The 21,584-nt window shown below is 35.5% G+C and overlaps 2 protein-coding genes across 2 annotated transcripts; both read right to left on the bottom strand.

Annotated features, from left to right (window-relative positions):
- Positions 1-10,189: 10,189 nt before the first annotated feature.
- Positions 10,190-10,597, bottom strand: LOC140982097 (protein FAR-RED ELONGATED HYPOCOTYL 3-like). Its single transcript, XM_073448511.1, has one exon. The coding sequence runs from the start codon at positions 10,595-10,597 to the stop codon at positions 10,190-10,192; it is 408 nt and encodes a 135-aa protein (XP_073304612.1).
- A 33-nt stretch (positions 10,598-10,630) lies between these two features.
- Positions 10,631-11,509, bottom strand: LOC140982098 (protein FAR1-RELATED SEQUENCE 5-like). Its single transcript, XM_073448512.1, has one exon. It carries the CDS (start codon positions 11,507-11,509, stop codon positions 10,631-10,633), a length of 879 nt encoding a protein of 292 aa, XP_073304613.1.
- Between the last annotated feature and the right edge of the window lie 10,075 nt (positions 11,510-21,584).

The following is a 21,584-nucleotide window of genomic DNA, read 5'->3' on the forward strand; positions in this document are numbered from 1 at the left end:
ATTCGCGGGTCAATTAAAAAAAAGCGATTGAAACATAAAAGATTTAAAAATTAAGGGCTCTGACTTTTTTTTAAAAAAAAGAAGGAGTTGACTCTTGATTATTACATTAACTGTAATTAAAATTTTTAACTTAATTAATTTTTTTTTCTTTTTCTTCTCGGTCGACACAAAATTTATTTTGAGAAAAAATATCAATCCACCCAGAAAAAATAGTCGACCAAAATTAAGTTAATTTTCTTGGTCGACCAAGAAATTTCTTGGTCGACCAAACCATCTTCTTGGTCGACCAACATAATTTTGGTTGACCAAGAAGAAATTGTATGTTTTTTTTTGTTATTTTTATTATTAATGTTTGTCTATTCTAAGTATCTTATTCTCTTAATTTTTGTTGAATTTTGTAGGATATACCTTTGGGTCGACCCAAAAGCAAAGCAACAAGGGTCGACCAAAAAAAAACAAGGTCTACTTTGTGTCGACCTAGCTAAATATGTGATTCATATGTTAAAACATGTAAATATTATATAACATAATTGTGAAATTGTTATTCATATGTTAAAAACATGTACATAATTGTGATTCATATATTAAAACATGTAACATAGTTGTGAAATTGTGATTCATATGTTAAAACAACATGTAACATAATTGGTTGTGAAATTATGATTCATATGTTAAAACATGTAACATAGTTGTGAAATTGTAATTCATATATTAAAACATGTAACATAGTTGTGAAATTGTGATTCATATGTTAAAACACACATGTAACATAGTTGGTTATAAAATTGTGATTCATATGTTAAAACATGTAACATAGTTGTGAAATTGTGATTCATATGTTAAANTAGAAAAAAAATCGACACAAAAACAACCTTGATGGTGGTCGACCACCTCCAAGCAATTGTTTGAAATGGTCGACCAAGACCACTTCCAAGCAAAGCAATTGGTCGACCAAGACCAAAATTTTGGAGTTGGTCGACCAAAAGACCGACCAAGACCAAGACCAAAATTTTGGTCTTGGTCGACCAAGAGACCAGGACCAAAAATTTTGGTCTCTTGGTCTTGGTCCACCAAAAGACCAAGAGACCAAGGTCTCTTGGTCGACCAAGAGACCAAAATGTCTTGGTCGACCAAGAGACCAATTTTGGTCTCTTGGTCGACCAAGACCAAAATTTTGGTCTTGGTCAAGTTGCTTGGAAGTGGTCGACCAAGACCACTTTCAAGCAATTTCAAGATTTTGGTCGACCAAGACAAAAATTTTGTGTTCTTGGTCGACAAAAATTTTGGTCGATTTTTAAGTGTGGGTTGATTTTTTTTTCAAGTAAATTGACAAATCTCAATAAATCGAAATAAATGTGAAAGATAAATTGTCTTGAGAAGAAGTCGACGGAAAAAAGATTCAGATTTGGAGTCGACTGAAATGAGAATGAATGCAGTATTAAGAGTTTTTAAATCACATTTAATAATATATTTATGTTTAAACATAAGGATATTTATGTAAATTGACTTATGGATCCTTTTTTTTAAATAAATCACGTTTGGATCTCTTTTCCCTAAATTTCCCTAAGATTCGCTTATACATTCACAGCAAACATCGGCAACTGCTGAAGTTTAGTCACGGAAAAATTTATTAAAAAAAAAAAATTTGAATGTAATTTATTTTTTTATCATTTGTTTAAAAACTAATTTTTTCATTAGTGTATTTTAATTTTATATATAATAAAATTTATAATTTAATTAAATAAAAAAACTTACTCGACTCAATTTTTCCATCTTTTCCGACTCAATCATAGATCTCATTTCGTTCCTTGTCTTCACAAAAAATCCTTTTCTTCTCAACCTTCCATCCTCTTATTTTTTGGCTAACAATTAACCACGAGTCTATAAGTTATTCCTCTGCAACAAATTCAATAAGAAAACTACGTATTGTTAATAAATTTATTTTGAGATATGAAATTTATTGGGTCTCGTCAGTGTTCACGACCCATGGTGAAGATATGAAATTTATTGGGTCTCGTCAGTGTTCACGACCCAGGGTGAAGCTCTTCACCATGGGTCGTGAAGCACTGCTTTCACGACCCACGGCTTCACGACCCAGGGGTCGTGTGCTTCACGACCCAAAGTGCTTCACAACCCAAGTTGGGTTGACCACCCAAAGTTTGGGTCGTGAAACACCAAGTGCTTAGCACAGTTTGGTGGTGAAGCACAAGTGCTTCACAACCCAAGACCCAGGGTTGTGGGCTTCACGACCTACCCGGTGTCGTGACGTGAAGACTTCACGACCCCTTCACGACCCGTCACGACTCATTAATTTTAAATTTTTATAATTAATAAAAAAATTTTGAATGCAAGTTAACTTTAGGATCAAGATACGTTGAAATCTGTAAGAAGATTGTATCATTTTTAAATGAAAAAGAGATAAAATATTTGGTACAGTATACTCAATTTGGTAATTTAATTTTATGTGCTAAGAGCACCCACCCACCACCTCATCAAAAATCGTGGGATCCACATGCCACATACACATTACATTAACACATCTATTCTCCCATATTGATTTTAACATTCACACTCATTATTTGTAGGTCCCGCTGTCCACTCATTCATCTTATTCTTATTTTACATTAAATAAATTCAATTTCAAATTTTTTAAGAAATTTAAATTATTATTATTTTATATTAATAATAATTTGTTTTTATATATTCAGTACGTAAAATAATTTAATTTTATGAGTGTCAATTTACTTAAAATTAAAAATTTATTATAAACCTAAAATAAAATGGTACAACATTTAATAATAAATAACACTTGCATAAAAATAAAAGAAAATAAATTAAATTTAACAGAAGATGCAAAATCCTAATTCAAGGATTGTTGTAGTATTGTGACCAAATATGTTCAACTAAGTCGGCAAGAAGTTGGTGATGCACATGAGTGTCACGTATTTCGGAATTTGTTCGGAGATATTCATGAAATCCTCGGTTTGAGCCCTGGACGGGTTGTGCGGGTTCGTCACCTTCATCGTTGTATCAATTTGTCACGTGAACCCCCTCATCTTCGACAATCATGTTATGTAAAATAATGCATGCTAACATAATATATTTTAACTTTTTTCTGTACCAATAACGAGTTGGACCTCTGACAATTGCCCATCGAGCTTGAAGCACCCCAAATGCTTGTTCAACATCTTTTCTTGCAGACTCTTGTCTTTCCTTAAAAAGCCTCCTCTTTGGTCCTCCGGGCAAGGAAAAGCCTTAACGAAAGTGGCCCATTCCGGATATATTCCATCTGTTAAATAATACCCCTTCGTATATTGAGTCTCGTTGACCATGAAATTAATCTCTGGTGCATTTCCTTGCAAGACGTTATTGAATATGGGAGATTCGTACAACACGTTAAGATCATTACGTGAACCGGCGACACCAAAGAATGCATGCCATATCCACAAGTCTTGAGACGCGACCGCTTCAAGCACGATTGTCGGTGACCCATGGCCTCTTGTAAACTGGCCTTTCCATCATGCATTTGAAGAAGACGTTGAACATCATAAGCATTTGGCCTTCTCAAATATCGATCACTAAATAGTTCAACCACATATCCGCAGAACTTGAAAAGACACTTGATGGCAGTTGTTTCACCCATGCGTAGGTACTCGTCAAGATGGTCGGCCGGGACTCCATACTCCAATTGACGAATTGCAACCGTGCATTTTTGTAGTGGTGACAAGCCTTTTCTTCTCGCAGCATCGTCCCTTTGCTGAAAATACGGTGAACGATCCTCAAGTGCATTCACTATTCGAAAGAATAACTCTCTTCGCATGCGAAATCGTCTTCGAAATATTTGATCTGGATACACCGGGTTTGTGGAGAAATAATCATTGAAGAGCCTCGCATCCCCGGCTTCACGATTTCTTTGGATGAACCTTCTTCTTCGCCGCATCACGTTATTACTTTGATATGCTTCAACTATTTGTCGACTTTGTTGAAGTATCAATGACATTAGCTCTTTCCCCGGATCATAATCTTCGTCATCAACTTCAACTTGGACTTCGTTTTCGCTTGTCGAGCTAGAGGTTGAACTACTGGAATATTGAGACATTTTGGAGTAAACAAATTCAAGTGTATCTGTTTGCCAAATGGTATGTTTGTAGAATGAAAAATTGTATAGCACAAGGTGTCTATTTATATTGAAATTTGCAATGGCTATATTCCAACGGCTACTTTACAACGGCTATATTCCAACGGCTATTTTGCAATGGCTATATTCACCAAAGGATACTTTAAACCAATACATTAAATAACATTAAATAAGTAACAACGTTTAGCGACGGTTTGTGAAAATCCGTCGCAAATACCGACGGTTAAATGTCCAATTTTTTTGGGCGTTCATAAAATATAAAATATAATTAAAATAATTCAAAACACGTGAGGCCCGCGTGTCAGTAAATCGGCGACGGTTTCTATAAAACCGTCGCTAAGTGTGCAATTTTTTAGAAAAAATAAACTGATGTATGAACGCCCCACACCCTCTCTCATGTAAGTGGGCGTTATAACGCCCACTCACATTGGAGAGTGGGTGTTAAAGAGGTGTTATAACACCCCTTTAACACCTACTGTGGGTGCCCTAAGGATTATAACAATTTATTATAAAATTTTAGTATAATTATAAAATTTGTTAATGTTTATATACAATAAACATTAATTTCATATGCTTTGATATACATTCATTACATTAAAGTGAAAATGTAATGAAATTTGTTATGAATTTTAGTGGAATTATAAAACTTGTTAAGATTTTTAGTCGAGTATAAATTCAACCCACATTGTTAGAATAAGAGATACATTCTTCTAATTGTTATGAATTTTTTAACTAACATACTTAAATTATAACATATAACTAATGTTTACACAAATAAATTTTTTATATATATTTATATTCTAATCATATATAAAGTTAATTATATATTATAAAATGATCAAAACTCAAAAATATCAAAAATTTCCTACCCACTCGACCCATCTCGACCCAAACTCGACCCAAACCCTAAACCCTAAACAAAACTTCTAACATTATCACTCGACCCACTCGTCCCAAAATTGAAACAATTTACCACCCGCGCGACCCAAATTTAAAAATCTACTACACACATTACAATCTTGTCCACTCGACCCACACCAAAATTAAAAATTCACCACAAACACATTACATATTAATAAAATCAAATCGATTGTCTTTAAAGTCAAACAAATTACATATCGTTCAATCTTATCTCCTACCAAATTCTCCTACAGATGGAAATCTGTTTTGTTTTTTCCTTCGACTGTAAATACTCACATTAACTCCACTCACAAAAATTCTAAAAAAAAAAAACAATCAGAACTAAACTGAAACAAATCTAGCAATACAGAACATTCGACTATATACTTACTTCTCTACAAATCTTCAAATTTTCAAATGATTTTTGATTATTTTGTCGTGAAGAACACATAAATAACGGGAATAAATGAAAACTCAAATCGAGGAGGGATATATCAATTAAAAAATATTTTTTTAATTGATAAAATCTAACTAACTAATTAATGACCTAATAAATGAACTCACCTAATTAACAGCATTCAACTCCCTTTTTTCGATTTAAAAAAGTCAAAATCCCTTTTATTTAATTAAATTTAAAATGAGTCGTATATTTTTTATTGTCCCCTGCAGTTTCTGTTCCATATGCCGCCGAAGGGGAAATTTTGGGAAAAAGGATTGGGTTCTAACTTATTTAAAAAAAAAATCCATAAGTTAATTTACATAAATGTCCCTATGTTTAAGTGTAAATATACCATTAACTTAAACTTTTAATATTAATATTATCCATCTCATTCAATCGACTCCAAACTAGATTTCTCTTCCGTCGACCTCCTTCCATTTCTTTTCCGATCGTATTTCCTAGGGGTGTTCATTAAACGGTTTACACCGAAAAAACCGACCGGACCATAAATTTCGGTTTTTTCGGTTCGGTTTAAACGGTTTTTCGGTCGGTTATGATTTTGATTTTTTGTACTTTCGGTTTTTCAGTTCGGTTATCGGTTTTTGAAATTTTAAAACCGAAAAAATCGAACCGATCATTTAAAATATAATAAATAATAAAATAATTAATATACCTAATTTCATTAGGTTTACTATTTTACCACCTTATCTTTCTTCTAAACTTTTCACCTTCCACTCCAATTTCTCTCTAGCCGACTCTGCTACAGTGCTACCATATCAAATATTAAAGTTATTAACTTCTTTGTTGTCTTCTTCTTAAAATATTGAAACACAGGTATGGAGTTTTTTTTCAATCATTTTAAAATAGTAAATGAAGGATACCCATTTACCCATTGACAATGTTTTTTATTGTTCTGCACTAAATAATTTTTTTTTCTATTTAGTCTCATTAATTATTCTACCTCTCAAATTAAAAAATTCTACTTGCACACACTTTTTTCGGGAGAGATTGAGAAAATATGGATTGTTATTTGGCTCTATCTTGATTGACTTCTGTAAGGCCCGAGATTTTATCATTTTAATCCGAGATTATTTAATTTATGAATTTTGGAATGTTGAGTCATATTCCATGGTTTCACAATTCTATAGGATTGAAATTGAATTAAAAAGAGTGGTGAGGACCAAATTGCAAATAGTGAAGATTTCAGGGGCTAAAGTGCAATTAATGAAAGTTGAGTGGGACACTTGTCTTGCCATGCATGGAACCATGTATATAATGTATTTCCTTCAGATTTCCAGCAAGAGAGAAGACCGAGAGTTCATAGCTAAATTCCTCAAGCTTCATTTTGGTTTCAAAATTTGATTGTGCAGTACCCGGTTATCAGAATTTTGATCTGAACATATTTCCGTGTTCCTCTTGTCAAGGGCTACACAAGGATGTAAGTTTCATCGATTTCTAACATGATTTGAAATTCATGTATTAGAGGAATTATGATTTGATATATATTATGTGTTCTGGGAATACTAGACTTCGTAGAATCGAAGTCAGATCGGAGAACAGATTGAGTTTGGAATTTTTATGATTTTCTGATTTTATCGATTGAAATTGAACAGATTTGGATTATTGATTGATTATAGATTGTAGCGGATATGGGTTATGATTTGTAATTGATATCTGTTGATATGGTATTGACGGGGATATCGGGATTGTGCCGTTATGCCGTTGATTTTGAATTAGATTTAAATTGATCAGGTTCAGTATTGAATTGGGAATGGAATGTTGATATTATTATTCTTGATATGCCATTTCAGATTGACAGAGACAGTCTTGAATTCAGAACTTCCAATTTTTCAGACCGAGACTACGAAAGAAAGGTATAAGTCAATGTGGTACCGGGAGAACGACTCGAGTATGATATACTTGAGTTTCCCTAAATCACATACTTATTGTTATTGTGTGTATTGATTTGAATTGATATGCTTGTTCTATTGATTTATAGAAAGCATGTATTAGACGAGTATTAGACGAGTGATCTTGTGATAGTAGTGCCGAATAGTGATGGAATCGTCACTGGCACATTGCACATTGTCACAGGATAGTATATTGATGAAAATGCCATAGTCTGTGACGGATAGGTCAAGACACCGGATGTTTGGTTATATCGAAGTGGATAGAATTGGAGTTTCTTCTATTACTGATATTCGATATGGAATGCCAACGTCTGGAAACCGGGATCCCTAGACTAGGAATGAGTCTAGTCTGAGACATGGAGTCATGAGTTGATTGACGATTTTATATTGGTTATGTTTCAGATTTTGATACATGTTACTGATATCTGTTACATGCTTTTACATTGTTTATATGATTGCATGTTTCGTTGATTTATACTGGGATATATTTCTCACCGGAGTTATCCGGCTGTTGTCGTGTTTGTGTGTGTGCATGGCAATAGGTGGGACAAGATCAGGGTCGAGGAGATGAAGAGAGATCGTGATTAGAGTGGAGACTACGGACTTTGATTAGAGATAGGGTTTGGACACTTGATATTTAGTTGTTAAACCTTAGTTTGAATGATTGTATATAGTACAAGACTTGTACTTTAATACTGACATGTATATTAGATTGAATACCATTACGTTCCGCAATTTAAAAGAAAAAAATTTAGACCCTGTTGATTATAATTGATTGAATTGTCCCAATGATGATTAAGAACATGATTAGCGTCCGGGTCCCCACAACTTCATTGGAGAATAGGTAAATTAATATTTTCTTAAAAATCATAACATTTAAAATAATATTTAACTTTAAAGTTTTGTTTTTTAGATGATTTTGAAGGTTTCTTATATCTTCCTTATAAAATTTTTATATTAATATCTTAATAGATGGCCGAAGAAGGTGGTAAACTTGATATTTTAATTTTCCTACACATGAGGATTTTTGTTGCAAAAGTTGATGGATCCAATGTTGGAATTATAAATTATCAACATATCCAATTTCCAAATTGCTTATAATTGTCATAGCTATATTTTTATTATTTTATTTTGATGTTTGTGAGATACTTAACAAATTGGTTACAATAATTATAGCTATGCCTATTTTTGATTACTTTATTTTGGTTTTTGTAAAATAATCAAAACCAATTTGATTGTGATTTTTTATTATATTTTTTTAAAATTTATAACGTACAACTTCATTTATAACTAAATTTATTACACAAACCGTAATAACCGACCGTAATAACTAAACTGTAATACAAAAAAACCAAACCGGACCGAATTAAAATGGTTTGGTTTAGGATTAGGTATTCGAAAAACCGTAAACCGGAAAACCGAACCGAAGTTTTTTAAAATCGAACCAAACCGACCGTTGCACACCCCTAGTATTTGCCTTCCCGACAATTCTTGACGTAGATCCGTCCGATCTAAACAAACTCAATCGGACAAATGATTGACAAAATCTGATAATATAAACGTTTATTTCGATTTATTGCTTCTGTTTATTCGACTTATTTGAAAAAAAAAAAGTCGACCAAATTTTGGGTAGACCTGAGTCTTAGTCGACCCAAGCAAAATTAGACAAAATTATGATCTTTTGCTTGGATCAACCAAAGCTTGGTCGATCCAAACAAAAGACCAAGCTTTGGTCGATCCAAGCAAAAGACCAATTTTGGTGTCGATCAAGCTTGGTTGACCAAAATTTTGGTCTACCCACTTTGGTCGACCAAATGATGGATAGACCAAAATAACTTTGGTGTCGACCAAGCTTGATCGACCAAAGTGGTGACCAAGTTTGGTCGACACCAAAGTTTGGTCGACCCAAACAATACTTTGGTCAACTCAAGCAAAATGTTGGGTAGACTCTACCCAAAATTTTGGTCTACCCAACATCGATCAAGTTTGGGTTGACTCAGTGCTTGTTTTTGTATTTGATTGGACATTGTATTGATCTTTTTTATTTCGATTTAAGTATTTATGGTGGAATCTGGTCAGTTTTTTGGTCGACCAGGGGTGATTTCTGGGTTGATTCTGGGTCAACCATGATGATTTCTGGGTCGACCAATGTTGCTTTTGGGTCGATCATTTTTCTAACACATGAATCCATAGATTTGACAAATATGACCGATAATTATTTAATTTTGACGGATAATTACACAATTTTGATTAATGTTGCATATTTTTAACATACAAATCACATCATTTCACAAGTATGTTCTATAATGTTATATGATTATGTTACATGTTATGGCATACGAGTCACAATTTCACAACTATGTTGCATGTGTTTTGACATATGAGCCACAATTTCATAATTATGTTATATGTTAACATATGAATCACAATTTCACAATTATGTTTTAATATATGAATCACAATTTCACAACTATGTTACATGTTTTAACATATGAATCATAATTTCAATAATTTCACAATTATGTTATATGTTTTAACATATGAATCACAATTTCACAAATATGTTACATGTTTTAACATATGAATCACAATTTTACAACCAACCATGTTACATGTTGTTTTAACATATAAATCACAATTTCACAACTATGTTACATGTTTTAATATATGAATCACAATTATGTTACATGTTTCTAACATATAAATAACAATTTCAGAAAGTTGATGCAACATAGGAGAACTCTCTAGCTTTAATCTCGGTAATTTTTGGCGTGCCTCAAATTCAGACCTTAGCTCATTGTATCATTTGTTCTGTAAGACCTGTTCGAAATGCTTAAAAAATTGCATTATGTCTAAGTCGGGCTTAATACACATCTTGATATCAAAATTGATGCTCTCACTAAGTTGTGTGCTCCTCATACCAAGCGTAAAAGCCTTCTTCGTGTAACAAGCTGCCCATTTCTCTTTTATACTGTAAGTGGATTGTAGCCATGTGTTTTCATGAATATTATATTGTGCTAGTAGGACAATCCATGCCTCCTCAAACTGGGTCTCATCACCAATACCATACATGCACCTCTTAAAATCAGTTAAGAAATGAGAACCATCCTTCATCAAGTTTCCCAAGTGCTTGATGCCATTTTGCATTAAGTGCCATGTGCACAATCCATGGAATATATCAGGCATCACCTCTTTCAAATCCTTTGCCATAGCTTGATCTTGGTCTGTGAAGATAGTGAGAGGTCATTTTTGCTTGTGTGCTTCTAAAAATGTTTCAAACAACCATTTAAATGATGCTGCAGTCTCATCATACAAAAGTGCTGCACCTAAAATCACCGCTCCTCTATGATGATTGAAATCTGAGAAGATAGCAAGTGGTCGGTGTGCACGGTTCGTACAATATGTGGTATCGAGTGACACAACATCACCAAAGTACTCATAGTCAATTAGCATAATTGCATCGGCCCAAAAAACATTAGTTATCTGTTCCTCCACATCCATCTGATTAGCATGATAAAATGATGGATTTTTAGATAATTGTTGTTGAAAATATTGCATCAGACAACCAACTTCTCCATATACCATATTTCTTTGTCTTTTGGATCGAATATAGTTTTTAGCGTCCAACATGGTATAACCGAGACCATCTCTTCCTCCTGCATGTCCACTCATCAATTGAAAAGTTGATTTCTGTTTAAGTCCAACATCGACTGCCAAATCAATCTCATAGGCCTGAACTTCTGTAACATTACGTTGGAAAGCCAACATGTGAACTGTCTCTTGAAGATGAAGCGGGTGATTATGCTCTTCGATAAATTCAGTAACTTTATACTTACCATCATCAAATGTCACTCCCAATCTTACTTTACAATTTGTTCGAGTCTCAACCCGAGGATTGAGTGTCAAAGAATCTCTTTTGTCTTGTTTACGAACGCCCTCCTTGCAACAAACATATTTATACGAAGTTACAAAGCCAGTGTTCTTGTTCTTGTTAAAATAATGCTTCCTAACTCCAAATCCAGTTTTTCCACCATATTCAACCCAATACTTCCAAGTCTCATCTAAGCTGTCAAATTTCATACCAATCTTAGGTTTTAATTCAATATCTGAACTACAATCCATCAAGAAACTCTGCTGATCAATTAGATTTTTGTCTTTATGCATAAACAATATTACAAAACAAATCTTGGTTGAGCTGAGCGCTTCTACAGATATGAATAAATCCAATTAACATATGCTTGAAAAATGGTGCGAAATAATTTTTAACATCTTATGCAAAAATGAGAAATTAAAAAATATAAAATCGATTTTGTTGCAAGTTAAATATTTGAACTTGAATCCACAACTTGAATGTATAAGAACTATGCAAAAATATAGTGACATGTATTTATAATAATTTAGCATAATGATTAATATGCATAAAACTGCAAGACTGCCACCTCACAGCAAGACACAAATCTCTACCTGCTCAAACATAAATAAAGTGAATATAAAGATCATTCTACGTTTTTCTAAGTTAAGTATTCATAAAAGGTTGCCAATTGCATCAATCTTACTTTAGTGCGGGTCAACTCATACTGTTTGCTTCCACTTTCTCTGGTTTTCTTTTCAAATGTTACATGACATTCGTGTAACTTTGACAAAGATTAAGCAACACAAATTTTCCCATTAACATAAACATCGAAGATCATCCAAGTTTTAGGCACAATAATTCATTTCCTCAGTAAAATGATCCATAAAAAAAAACTATCAAAACAAATGCAACTGATACAACACAAAATTAAAACGTAAAAAATTTAAAACCTACATTATCTACTTTGACCAAAAAAGCTGAGACAACATCTAGAAAAAATTGCAAACTCAAACAAAAATAAAAATTGGAAACTAACCCTTGACGAAACCAGAACTTGCATTGGAACCGGAAAACCTTTTAATTCTTACAATATTTTGAAGCCTGTCAGTAGTGTCAAGTGCGGAATCTTACAGGATGTATCGGCACAGTTGTTTGTGGAGGGAGTTGATGGCGGTTTGTGGAGGGGACAAACGAAACAATGTGAAATGGAGGAAAACGAAGTGAAAAAAGAGGGAAATTTGGGCTCATGGGAAACGAAGTGAAATGGAGAGAAAAAGGATGGAAATTTGGGCTCATGTTTTTCCAAGTCCAATTGAAACAAAAAAAAAGATGCTACGTCGTTTCATTGCACAGTACATAGTGCTGTTGGACCATGCACAGCAGAAGATCTGGTCCCCATGCATGTGTATTAGGAGAGAAGGATGAGTTGTCTTGGTTGTGTAAAAAGCTAAAACCACTTTTAGCATGTCAAGCCTTGGACATTGAAAAAGTAGTCTCTAACCCTTCACCTCCCATGCATGCAATTCTATTTGGGTTTGTAACAATTATAAAGCCCATTGACTTTTAATATCTCAAACACATTTGAGATTAATTAAATCTTACTTGAATTCATTCAAGCCCACTAGTTAAATAATTATTCCAATTGCGCTCTAAAGACCCAATGTTATTCAATTAATTCAACACTTGAATTAATTTAATTATTTGGACTCTACTAGGTCCAATAGTATTTAATTAATTCAACACTTGAATTAATTTAATTTAGTCCATAATAATAATGTTTATGAAAATCACAATTTTCAAATACATTATTTATTTGATCAACTTTTAATTTGTTTTAATTTAGGAACACTTTCACAAATTAAAAGTTACAATTCCCTCATAGAAGTCATACTTCTATTTTTCCTTACGCTTATAAACTCCTTTATAAGTCGTTCAACACATTGAACTATTTTACTTCTCAACGAGATCTAGAAAGTTAGCACTTGTGTGGTCCTCAATGGTTCATTGATACAACTTGCCGTGGTTCACATCTCCATGTGATTCGGACTAAACATGTCCTTATATGAGCATACCACAATTGCTTCATTCTTGCTTATCAACTCCTTGATAATAAGAACGTCAGAACTCAAGTCTGATAGTACCCAACCAATCATGTTAAACGCTTAGCAGCATCGCTTACATGATTCCCTAGGTATCAAATGATAGTGCCTGCAAGAACCATTCAATTATGGTCAGCATACAGTACGGTCCCTTCATCTCATATATCCCGACCGAATCGACAACTATTGGTATATCGAGAGCTGTCAATGAATCGATACTATGCGTCATGTTGTAGTTGCAGCGATGGTGTAATCTATGAAACCCTTTTCATAATTACCACCAACACTCTGATCAGATATTTCATACTACATGCACATAGGATATCCATACCCGAAGGTAAGCGGTGAATCCCCGACTACAATGCATCGACTACTATATGTTTCGGCAGAACACCCAACCTTGCCACCTGATGACCCCTTAAGAGTCGGTAAACAAGTCAAAGTGCAATGCTAGCATATAGAGTCTCGATGTTGTCCCGGATCATAAGGACTAATGGTGTACAACCATAAACTAGGATGTTTCCACTCGATAAGTGAGGATCACTTGAAAAGTCCTTTATGGAGGGTTGTTTAGTGCACTCTATCAGGAGCACCTATCTGCATGTTCGGACATCACAATATCCCCTACCAATGAAACATGGTACTCACATCGCAGATACTAGTCTCAAACTAGAGCGGCCTATATCCTTCTTAACGGCGGCTGAATCGACTAGGAACTGTTTAGAATATACAATATTCCAAATATGAGTTTCATGATACTCATCATATGAGCATCTCATATTCTTTCTACTATTTGTATATTCAAGGACTTTATCTATGCAACTAGCATGTGTATACAGATAAAGATGTGTTAAAACAATAATTTCAAATATTATTAAAATAAAGATTGTTTATACATAGAGTTTCAACATGAACCCTCGGCCAACACTTGGCTCGACGGGCACCTACTCTAACAATCTCTCACTTGCACTAGAGCCAACTACCCATATGCTTCAAACCCATCGATTCGCGATGCTTCTTGAATAATGGTCCAAGTAAAGGCTTAGTTAGCGGATCAACAACATTATCTGCGGAGCCGACTTTGTCAATCGACACTTCTCCTCTTTCCACAATCTCTCGGAGGATGTGGTACTTTCTCAATACATGTTTGGACTTTCGATGAGACCTTGTCTCCTTTGCTTGAGCTATAGCTCCCGTGTTGTCACATAACACCGGGACAGGAGCAACTCCATTAGGAATGACGCCCAACTCTTGGACGAAATTCCTTAGCCAAACAGCATCCTTTGCTGCAGCTGATGCAGCAATGTATTCGGCCTCAGTGGTGGAATCCGCAGTACTGTCTTGCTTAGAACTCTTCCAAGAGACAGCAGCACCATTGACCATGAATACAAACCCAGAGGTTGACTTCGAGTCATCAATATCGCTTTGGAAGCTAGAGTCGGTATAACCTTCCAATTTCAGTTCTCCACCCCCATAGACCAAGAACAACTTATTGGTCCTTCTCAAATACTTGAGGATGTCTTTCACAGCTTTCCAGTGTGGACGACCAGGGTTCGATTGATATCTACTCACTACACTTAGTGCGAAAGCCACGTCAAAACGTGTAGATATCATTCCATACATGATGCTACCAATCGCCGATGCATAAGAAATGCTTGTCATCGCCGCTATCTCCACATCAGTCTTGGGAGACATAGACTTGGATAGGGACACGCCATGACACATTGGTAGATGTCCTCTCTTGGACTCATCCATCGAGAACCGCTTCATGATGATATCAATGTATGTGGACTGGGTGAGACCAAGAAATCTTCTTGATCTATATCTATAGATCTGTATTCCCAATACGAAAGATGCTTCACCCAAGTCCTGCATCGAGAACTTACTTGCTAACTATACTTTAGTTGATTGCAACATCCCTACATCATTCCCAATGAGTAGAATGTCATCAACATAAAGCACCAAGAATGTCACAGCACTCCCACTGACCTTCTTATACACACAGGGTGTAACGACCTCGATTTTTTTTTCCTAATCTTAAATCATAAATCATAAATTCTGAATTCCTAAATAAAATAATTCAACACAATCGTTGATCATAAAATTTAACAATTGAAATCTCAAGTGTATAAAATAAATCATTAACATAATCTTTAAATCATTTATCTATCTAGCTAGTGCGGAACATAAATGGCCCTTGGGTGTGTACTGCTGCACTCGATCCACTCAATCGTCACCGCCTCCAAAATCATCAAATCCTACATCATACAAACCTAGTGAGTTTAATGACTCAGCACGTTCTAAACATGGATAGCAAATAATACATATACACTCACATGCATTTAAAAATCATATTTTTATTTAAAATAGCTTATGAAAATAAATAAACCAATTTAAAATCTTTTAAAAATCATTTAAGCATAATTAAATCATAAATAGAAAATTATTTTAAAATAACTTTAAGCATAAATAAATCTTTTAAAAATCATTTAAAATAAGCTTTAAGCATAAATAAATCATTTTAAAAATAGCTTTAATCCTCATCGTAAATCATATATCATAAAATCATTTTTATCATAAGCTTTCAATCATATATCATTTTTGGGTGAAGTTTGATCCTTGAAACTGACTAGCTTTTATCCTTTGGTCGACTGAAGTCTTAGCTCCACATGGTCCATGGGGGTGTGCACTAGGCTCCACCGTGGAAATACGTTCGCCGGGGCTCCCTCGGAGGCCTTCTCCCATAGACGGGCTCCCTCTGGGGCCTTTTCCCACGTATGGGCTCCCTCTGGGGCCTTCTCCCGTAAATGGGCTCCCTCTGGGGCCTTTTCCCCTCACGTTATCCCCACAAAATCATATATCATAAATCATATCTTTTGTCACAGTCAATTCACATCCCTCAAAAATATTTGTTTTTTTTTTAAAAATCATGAAATAGCACAACTTTCCAAAAATAGCATTTTAAACAGTAAAAATTGCACAGCTTTACCAAAAATCATAAAATAACATATTATCATCAAAATAATCATTTTAAATCATAAAATATCATTTAACATGCATTATGATCCTTCGGGACGCTACCAAGCGTTTTCGTATTTTCTTAAATGTAAAAAGACCGTTTTGCCCCTGGACGTACAAATTCTCGAATTTATCTTTTTCGCACTTTTAATGACATGGGCTTATTCTAAATAATTATTTAAGCTTACACGAATTTTCTCATATTTTTATTTGACTTAAATCGATGACTTTTAAGTTAATCTTTAAATAAGACATATTAACGCGTTTTAATCTCGATTTAAACCAAACATTAATATAAAATTCCCAAATTAAAAACTTAGACTTTTAATAATTATTTAAGATTAAACCTAATTTTTCATAATTTTATAAAGTTTAAAACTAGGCTTTTCAATTAATTCGTTAATTAACGCTTCGTGCGACGATTAAATCGCGAAAAATTCCAAAACTCATTATTTTGATCCCAAATTTTAAACATAACATTTTTAGTATTTATTCTACCCTTCCAAGTCATGAGCCACACCCGTGGACCCATGGATTCAATTTTAGTTCTTTAATTTCTGAAATCGATACATAATCGAACACACCGAGCCATCTCCCAAAATACTCGAGCCACGCCCGAGCCACCTCGAGCCAAACCCGAGCCAACCCACCTAAGCACCCTCCAGACCAAGCCCAGCCCAAGGAACCAGCCCCTAGCTCGCTCAAAAACCTACTGAACCTTGCTACAGAATCTGCTCACATGAAGCTTCTCGCTCAAGGACTCCTAGTGTCGTTGGGACTCTACCAGCCGAGCCACCACCGAGCCCAGCCCTTACTAACCCTCCCTGGACCACCCCTAGACTCAACCCAGACCAGCCCCAGCCCTTGAACCAGCGCACTAGCCACCTGAAGGAGACAGCAGCCTGCGTGTGTAACTTTGCTGCCATGCGCTTCCCTCCTGTTTGCTCGAGCCACAGCGCACACCCTTGCACCAAGCCCTTGCCCGACTCCTGCCCATCGTCCTAAGACCCTACTGGACCAGCCTGGCTCACGCCTAGGCCAGCCACGAGCCCCCTTCTCCCGAACCAAATCTGCGCAAGCCTTGGGGGAGAGTCCCACTTCACGTGGACTCTACCCCAGCCCATGGCTCGAGCTCTAGCCCTCCTAGGACTTCTCCTAGGAACTAACCATGACCCTAGCCAAGCCCCAACCAGCCTGGCCGAGCCCCAGCCTCCATGCACAGTAACCCACCCTCTTGAATCAAGCCATGCATGAATTGTACAAAAAGCTCCTCGGTTTTTTTTTTCCTTTTTTTTTCTTCTCAAAATAAATCCTACGGTTCCAGCTTTATTTCCTCAATTATATTGGCATATTTTGGATATAAATCATTCATATTTTATCATGTTTTAATCATAATCAATCATATTTTATCATGTATTGGCAGCGTGTTCGTTGGAATCAAAAACGATTTCAAAACAAGCGTAAAATCGTAAAAACGTCGAAAATACGTATTATACCGTAAAATAATCGAATACCTATTTTATTCAAGCATAAATAATTAAAACACACATATTATGATTTGTATGATGTTTTAAAAGAGTTTAGGAACGTGCCTTTGCGTTAAAAACGTTCGAATATTCGATAATCGTTGCGGGGAAGTCGGTGGGCGATCGGAGCGGCGTTTCGATTGTTTCTTTTGCATAAAAGTGGCGTGAATCGATAGTTCTACTCATGAAGATGGATCGATGATTGTTGGATCGAAGGAATCAAGTCAAAAAATTCAAAATCATAGCTTAGAAACTCTCGGCTGCTTGTGTGTGTAATTAGTGTGTGTTTTAGGTGTCCTTCACGTGGATGGTGTATGGGTGTGTGAGTTGCCAACTAATAAATACTTAAACATAATTTAGGTTTAAACAAACTCTAATAAATAATTTAAACATTAATTAGATAATTAAGTTGACCCCAAGTTTTATTTAAAAATTAAATACCAAGATCAAGATAAACTCAAATTTAAAAAGGTTGATATTTCTATCTTCGAAATTTGCCATAAAAAAATTCTTAGATTTCACTTAAATAATAATTAAATAAATTGATTAAGGCCTAAAAATCATCATAAATATTTCACCAAAATTTCAAGAATTAAATCCTTAATTTCAACAATTAATATTTTAAAACACCAAAAATCTTATAAATTGCCTAATAATTAAATTAGACCTCAAAATACTAAAATTCGTAAATCATTTAAATTACTAATTTTCTTGGCTTAAAATAAATATAACATTCAACTTTTTTTTTGCACCTTAATCGCCTCCGATCTCCGTCCCCCGGTCTGACTTCAAATATCCGGGCATAAAATCCTTAATTTAATGAATTCATGTAAAATTGTGCAATTAATCATTTAATCATGCAATCATACCTTTAATCGTATAAAAATATCATGCTATCATTTAAAAGCAATTAAATAAAATAATTTAAGCAATTAAAACAATTTTGCATGCATGTGGTTTACGTAGACTAATTTTTCGGACGTTACACAGGGTTCTTCAGGATTCTTAGTAAAACCAAATTCTTTGATTGTACTGTCGAATCTGAGGTTCCAACTCCTAGATGCTTGTTTTAGACCATAAATAGATCTCTGAAGTTTGCAAACCATATGCTCACTTCCGATAGATGTAAACCCTTCAGGTTGAGATATGTAAATCTCTTCTTTAATATCCCCATTAAGAAAGGCTGTCTTGACATCCATCTGCTATATCTCATAGTCATATCATGCAGCTATGGCTAGCAATATCCTTATAGACTTGAACATTACAACTGGAGAAAAAGTTTCCTCAAAGTCAACTCCTTGTCTTTGAGTATATCCTTTTGCCACCAATCGCGCCTTGAAGGTCAATACCTTCCCATCCGCCCCAAGTTTCCTTTTGTAAATCCATTTACACCCTATGAGAACAGTTCTCTCAGGTGGATCCACAAGATTCCACACTTGGTTCGAATGTATGAAATTCATCTCAGATTCCATAGCTTCAAGCCATTTGGATGAATCGGCATCAGATAACGCTTTCTTGAAGGTCCTTGGATCACATCCATGGTTAGGCTCATCATGGCCCTCTTCAAGAAGCAGACCATATCTCATAGGTGGTCTCGAGATTCTCTCGGATCTTCTAGGAGCTTGTATCTCCTCTCTTGGCTCTTCGGGTGTGGGTGAGTGTCTCTCGAACCTCTTCGAGTTCTATCATCTCCTCTTTTCTATCCAATAGAAATTCCTTTTCCAAAAAGGTTGCATTCCTAGAAACAAACACCTTTGTTTCTTGAGGATGATAGAAATAATATCCAACAGAATTCCTTGGATATCCCACAAAGTAACAAAAAATGGATCGACTATCCAATTTATCTTCCACTACTTGCTTCACATAAGCAGGGCACCCCCATATTCTAAGATAAGAATATTTGGGAGGCTTACCCATCCATATCTCATATGGTGTCTTATCAACTGCCTTAGAATGGACATTGTTCAACAACAGTGCCGCTGTCTCAAGCGCATATCCCCAAATGGATGGCGGCAATTCCGTGAACCCCATCATAGACCGAACCATGTCCATCAAAGTCCGGTTATGACGCTCCAAAACACCATTCAACTGTGGTGTAGCGGCCGGAGTCCACTGCGAGAGAATCCCATTCTCCCTAAGATACTCTTGGAACTCAGCACTCAAGTACTCACCTGTAACACCCCGAAAATTTTAAGGTCCACGCAAACCACATGCATTTGAATTATTAAATTCTTTTATTTTAATTAAATGTTTTAATTGCATTAATTAATTATGTGTTGCATATTGACATGTTTAAAATATACTTTCTACATGGTTGCATTAAAATATATTTTTAAAAAAAGGTTATTCGAGTTGCGATCGAGGAACGGAGACCGAGGGCTGAAAAATAGAAAATATTTTTATTGGTTAATTGTTTTTAATTATTTAAAATATGGGTAATGCTTTTTAGTATTTTTGAAAATAAGGGGTTTTGAGGTGATTTTATACGCCGGGACGTAAATTTTATCGGTATCGGATTCTCAATAAAAATGCGAGCTTTTTGGCAACCCGGCTAATAAATTCATAAATTTATTTAAACAAAAACCTTGTTAATATTTTATTAAATCCTAATTAAGACTAATGGGCTTAATTTAGTGGCTTAATAGGCCTAAGCCTAATTAGTAATTTAATTAGCTATTTAAAGTTTTTAATCACCAAAACCCTCACTTTTGCATCTAAAATTCACGGCCACCCACTTTTAATTTATGAAAACTCTCTCCCAACCACTCTTATCACACGGCACACACAAAACAATTTGAAGAAACATTCAAAGGTTTGCAAGGAAATTCAAGCCATCGTCTCTTCGTCGTCAACGGTTATTGGAGCGTATATAACGCAAAGGCACGCCATATTCTCCTTTTACTCATCATCACACCATATTATTTATTTTTGTTTGAAATTGCATGAAAATAAGTTACACCTTTGAAGATCTTCGTTCGTGCCTCTTTTGTGGTTTTTAAAACATGCATGTTGATCTAAGAACCATGAATTTCATTCAACTAAGGGGTTGCCATGAATTAGGATGATATAGAGCATGTTTTACACGAGTTTGAGGGCCTAAAAAAATGCACAAACAGGCTGCACACACACACAAGAACAAGCTGGAACAGAAAATTTGAGGTTGAGAGATTAAGGGGCTTGGTTCTATGGGATTGTTGGCCTAGCTTGGGTGTGGCTGGGACCAGGGCATGGCTAGGGTCTGTTATGGGTCACGGGTAGAGTCCTAGCCATGCTAGGACTCGAGTCATGGGCTGGGGAAGGAGTCCTAGCTTGCTAGGACTCACACCCGAGAGTTGAGAGAGGTTGAGCGCAGGTGCTATGGCTTGCGCAGATGGATTGGGGGCTCGGCAAGGGGCTTTGGGCTGGGCTAGGTTAGGCCCTTAGGGTCCTAGGAGAGTGCTTGGAGGGCTGGTTCAAGGGGTGGCCCGATGGTTGGGTAGCTAGCAACAGAAATCGTGGGGGTTGCATCATAAGAAGTCACGCACAGGTTGCTGCCTTCTTCAGGTGGCTCATGCGCAGGGTCCAGGGACTGGGTTGGTCAGGGCTTGGTCTGGGCGTGGTCCAGGGGTGGCCAGGGTCGTCTAGGTTCGGGGGTGGCTCGGCTGGAGGTGACCTAAGATGGCTAGGAGTCTTCTAGACTGAGTTCTAGGAGTGTGCAGAAT

Source organism: Primulina huaijiensis, chromosome 8 (assembly GCF_012295235.1).
Source record: "Primulina huaijiensis isolate GDHJ02 chromosome 8, ASM1229523v2, whole genome shotgun sequence".
In the NCBI taxonomy this organism is placed as follows: Eukaryota; Viridiplantae; Streptophyta; class Magnoliopsida; order Lamiales; family Gesneriaceae; genus Primulina; species Primulina huaijiensis.